The sequence below is a fragment of the Oncorhynchus gorbuscha genome, unplaced genomic scaffold (assembly GCF_021184085.1).
Source record: "Oncorhynchus gorbuscha isolate QuinsamMale2020 ecotype Even-year unplaced genomic scaffold, OgorEven_v1.0 Un_scaffold_6660, whole genome shotgun sequence".
NCBI lineage: Eukaryota > Metazoa > Chordata > Actinopteri > Salmoniformes > Salmonidae > Oncorhynchus > Oncorhynchus gorbuscha.
The window spans coordinates 15,001-20,253 of NW_025750202.1; the positions used below are offsets into that span (position 1 = coordinate 15,001).

The 5,253-nt window shown below is 39.2% G+C and overlaps 1 protein-coding gene across 1 annotated transcript in view; it reads left to right on the plus strand.

Moving 5' to 3' along the window:
- The window catches only part of LOC124029520 (unconventional myosin-X-like), a gene marked incomplete at its 5' end in the record, with an annotated part of 20,031 nt that extends 14,796 nt beyond the window's left edge, over nucleotides 1–5,235 (plus strand). Inside the window, 2 exons of the mRNA XM_046341204.1 lie at nucleotides 3,139–3,309; nucleotides 5,134–5,235. Of these exons, the coding sequence (XP_046197160.1) occupies nucleotides 3,139–3,309; nucleotides 5,134–5,235 (273 nt within the window). The remainder of the gene's footprint in view (nucleotides 1–3,138; nucleotides 3,310–5,133) is intronic.
- Nucleotides 5,236–5,253: the final 18 nt, after the last annotated feature.

Genomic DNA, 5,253 nt, shown 5'->3' on the forward strand with positions numbered 1-5,253 from the left:
TACAATTATATGTTTCTGGGCGGAATATTCTAATCATTCAATTAGCAGACAATTCTCACCTATCAATACGTTTGTCATTTAATGTAATGTAAATATAATGTTTGTGTCATTTAATGTTAATGTAAACATAAATATAATGCTGTCATTTAATCTAATGTTATGTAAACTTAAATAGGATGTTAATGTTTTGGCTCAAATCCCGTTAACGGTATCGCTATGACAACAGCCAGTGAAATTGCAGGGCGCCAAATTCAAAACAACAGAAATTCCATAATTAAAATTCCTCAAAGATACAAGTATTTCACACCATTTTAAAGATACACTTGTTGTTAATCTCACCGCAGTTTCCGATTTCAAAAGGCTTTATGATGAAAGCATACCATGCGATTATGTTAGGTCAGTACCTAGTCACAGAAACGCACAGCCATTTTTCCAGCCAAGGAGAGGAGTCACAAAAAGCAGAAATAGAGAGAAAAAGAATCACTAACCTTTGATGATCTTCATCAGACGTCACTCATAGGACTTCATGTTACACAATACATGTATGTTTTGTCGATAAAGTTCATATTTATATCCAAAAAATCTCAGTTTACATTGGAGCGTTATGTTCAGTAATGTTTTGCTTCCAAAACATCCGGAAATACAGAAATACTCAACATAAATGTTGACGGAAATACAAGGGTTATACATGGAATTAAAGATATACTTCTCCTTAATGCAACCGCTGTGTCAGATTTCTAAAAAAGCGGAAAAAGCACACCATGCAATAATCTGAGTACAGTGCTCAGGCACCAAAACAAGCCATACAGATATCCACCATGTTGTGGAGTCAACAGAAGTCAGAAATAGCATTATAAATATTCACTTACCTTTGATGATCTTCATCAGAATGTACTCCCAGGAATCCCAGTTCCACATTAAATGTTTGTTTTGTTCGATAAAGTCCATAATTTATGTCCAAATACCTCCTTTTTGTTCGCGCGTTCAGTCCAGTAATCAAAATGCACAAGGTGCGGGCATTAGGTCCTGACAAAGTCAAAAAATATTACAGTTTGTAGAAACATGTCAAACGATGTGTATAATCAATCTTTATGATGTTTTTATCATAAATCTTCAATAATGTTTCAACCGGACAATTCCTTGGTCTTTAGAAATGAAAGGAAACGCAGCTAGCTCTCACGGGCGTGCACATGACTGAGCTCATGCCAGATACCTCATTGAAACAGCTCTTATCTCCCCCTTCACAGTAGAAGCCTGAAACAAGGTTATAAAGACTGTTGACATCAAGTGGAAGCCTTAGGAAGTGCAATATGACCCCATAGACACTGTGTATTGGATAGGCAAAGACTTGAAAACCGACAAACCTCAGATGTCCCACTTCCTGGTTGGATTTTTCTCAGGTTTTTGCCTGCCATATGAGTTCTGTTATACTCATAGACATCATTCAAATAGTTTTTAGAAACGTTTGAGTGTTTTCTATCCAAATCTACTAATTATATGCATATTCTAGCTTTTGGGCCCGAGTAGCAGGCAGTTTACTCTGGGCACCTTATTCATCCAAGCTACTCAATACTGTCCCTCAGTCCCAAAGAAGTTAATGTCATTTAATGTAATGGTATGTAAACATAAATATAATGTTAATGTAAACATAAATATAATGCTGTCTTTTAAAGTAATGTTATGTAAACCTAAATGTTAATGTCATTTCACTGTGTTAACCTCCAGACTAGCTTCAACACCATACAACTCTCCTTCCATGGCCTCCAACTGCTCTTAAATACAAGTAAAACGAAATGCATGCTCTTCAACCGATCGCTGCCCGCACCTGCCTGCCCGACTAACATCACTACTCTGGACGGTTCTGACTTAGAATACGTGGACAACTACAAATAACAAGGTGTCTGGTTAGACTGTAAACTCTCCTTCCAGACCCACATCAAACATCTCCAATCCAAAATTAAATCTAGAATTGGCTTCCTATTTCGCAACAAAGCTTCATTCACTCATGCTGCTAAACATACCCTCGTAAAACGGACTATCCTACCGATCCTTGACTACCGATCCTTGACACCAAAGCCCCATATACTACCCACCACTGTGACCTGTATGCTCTCGTTGGCTGGTCCTTGCTACATATTCGTCGCCAAACCCACTGGCTCCAGGTCATCTATAAGTCTTTGCTAGGTAAAGCTCCGCCTTATCTCAGCTCACTGATCATGATAACAACACCCACCCGTAGCATGTGCTCCAGCAGGTATCTCTCACTGGTCATCCCCAAAGCCAGCACCTCTTTTGACTGGTTTTCCTTCCAGTTCTCTGCTGCCCATGACTGGAAGGAGTTGCAAAAATCACTGAAGTTGGAGACTGATATCTCCCTCACTAACTTTAAGCGTCAGCTGTCAGATCAGATTACCGATCACTGCAGCCCATCTGTAAATAGCCCATCCAACCAACTACCTACCTCATCCCCATATTCGTTTTTGTTTTTCTGCTCTTTTGTACACCAGTATTTCTACTTGCACATCATAATCTGCTCATCTATCACTCCAGTGTAAATTGCTCAATTGTAATGATTCACCACTATTGGCCTATTTATTGCCTGACCTCCCTTATCTTACTTCATTTACACACACTGGATATAGACTTTTCTATTGTGTTATTGACTGTACATTTGTTTACGTGTAACTCTGTTTTTGTTTGTGTCACACTGCTTTGCTTTATGACTCTCTGAGTTCATTAATTAACTCATGGCACTTATCGTAAGAGTAGGGGTGTTAACCTGGTGTCCTCGCTAAATTCCCAATCTGGCCCTCAAACCATCACGGTCACCTCATCATCCCCAGTTTACAATTGACTCATTCATCCCCTCCTCTCCCCTGTAACTATTCCCCAGGTCGTTGCTGCAAATGAGGACGTGTTCTCAGTCAACTTACCTGGTAAAATAACGGATAAATAAATCAATATAATATATAAATATCTGGTTAAATAAAGGGTTAGGGTTATATATATAATATATAAATACCTGGTTAAATAAAGGGTTAGGGTTATATATATAAATACCTGGTTAAATAAAGGGCTATATATATAAATACCTGGTTAAATAAAGGTGAAATAAAATAAAATACATGTCTCCTCCAGGCTCATGAGTCTCTGACCAGCGGTCACCTCCCGGCCCCAGAAGACACCCTGCAGCACCTGGCCGCTCTCAGGCTCCAGTTCCTCCACGGGGACGAGGCCCGGGTCAGCTGGTCTCTGGACACCGTCTACCCTGTAGGGAGGCTCCGCGCACGCATCCTGCACTTCACCAAGGTACTTATATATTTGTCATAAGCCCTCAGGTTTACAGTGCATTCGCAAAGTGTGAATAAGTTATTTCAGTTTTTAATTTTTAAGAAATGTGACAAAATGTCTAATAAACCTGTTTTCACTTTGTCATTATGGGGTATTGTGATGTCATTATGGGGTATTGTGATGTCATTATGGGGTATTGTGATGTCATTATGGGGTATTGTGATGTCATTATGGGGTATTGTGTGTAGATTGATGGGGAACATTTAATGCATTTTAGAATAAGGCTGTAATGTAACAGAATGTGGAAAAGGTCAAGGGGTCTGAATGCCCTGTACTTTCTTCTGAATGCCCTGTATGTAATCATTCTATCATTCTGAATGCCCTGTATGTAATCATTCTATCATTCTGAATGCCCTGTATGTAATCATTCTATCATTCTGAATGCCCTGTATGTAATCATTCCCAGATGCCCTGTACATTCTATCATTATAAATGCCCTGTATGTAATCATTCTGAATGCCCTGTATGTAATCATTCTGAATGCCCTGTATGTAATCATTCTATCATTCTGAATGCCCTGTATGTAATCATTCTATCATTCTGAATGCCCTGTATGTAATCATTCTATCATTCTGAATGCCCTGTATGTAATCATTCTATCATTCTGAATGCCCTGTATGTAATCATTCTATCATTCTGAATGCCCTGTATGTAATCATTCTATCATTCTGAATGCCCTGTATGTAATCATTCTATCATTCTGAATGCCCTGTATGTAATCATTCTGAATGCCCTGTATGTAATCATTCTGAATGCCCTGTATGTAATCATTCTATCATTCTGAATGCCCTGTATGTAATCATTCTGAATGCCCTGTATGTAATCATTCTATCATTCTGAATGCCCTGTATGTAATCATTCTGAATGCCCTGTATGTAATCATTCTATCATTCTGAATGCCCTGTATGTAATCATTCTATCATTCTGAATGCCCTGTATGTAATCATTCTATCATTCTGAATGCCCTGTATGTAATCATTCTGAATGCCCTGTATGTAATCATTCTATCATTCTGAATGCCCTGTATGTAATCATTCTATCATTATAAATGCCCTGTATGTAATCATTCTGAATGCCCTGTATGTAATCATTCTGAATGCCCTGTATGTAATCATTCTATCATTCTGAATGCCCTGTATGTAATCATTCTATCATTCTGAATGCCCTGAATGCCCTGTATGTAATCATTCTATCATTCTGAATGCCCTGTATGTAATCATTCTATCATTCTGAATGCCCTGTATGTAATCATTCTGAATGCCCTGTATGTAATCATTCTGAATGCCCTGTATGTAATCATTCTGAATGCCCTGTATGTAATCATTCTGAATGCCCTGTATGTAATCATTCTGAATGCCCTGTATGTAATCATTCTGAATGCCCTGTATGTAATCATTCTGAATGCCCTGTATGTAATCATTCTGAATGCCCTGTATGTAATCATTCTGAATGCCCTGTATGTAATCATTCTATCATTCTGAATGCCCTGTATGTAATCAGTCTATCATTCTGAATGCCCTGTATGTAATCATTCTCTGTATGTATCTCTGATGTATGCATATGTATGTTGTCTTTGCTGGGGACAAATCCCACTGAATTTAGGTCAATTACACTATCCAGTGGGTGGTGCTCTGCAGATTGACCCTGTGTGGCTTGACACAACTGCGTGTGAGCATACATATATACAATGTGTGCCATCTGGGGAGGTTGACAACTACGCGAATTTCAAATTTACGTTTGTATTGTATAGGTGGACTAACAAAGTGGGATTGTTTTGTATAGGTGGGCGCGGCGGGGCCTGTGGGCCAAACCCTTGAGCGGAGGCGGACCAGCTTCCTGGGCGGGACCCTGCGCCGCAGCGGAGCTGAAGACTGGGCTCCATGAAGAAAACAGAAGATGGAG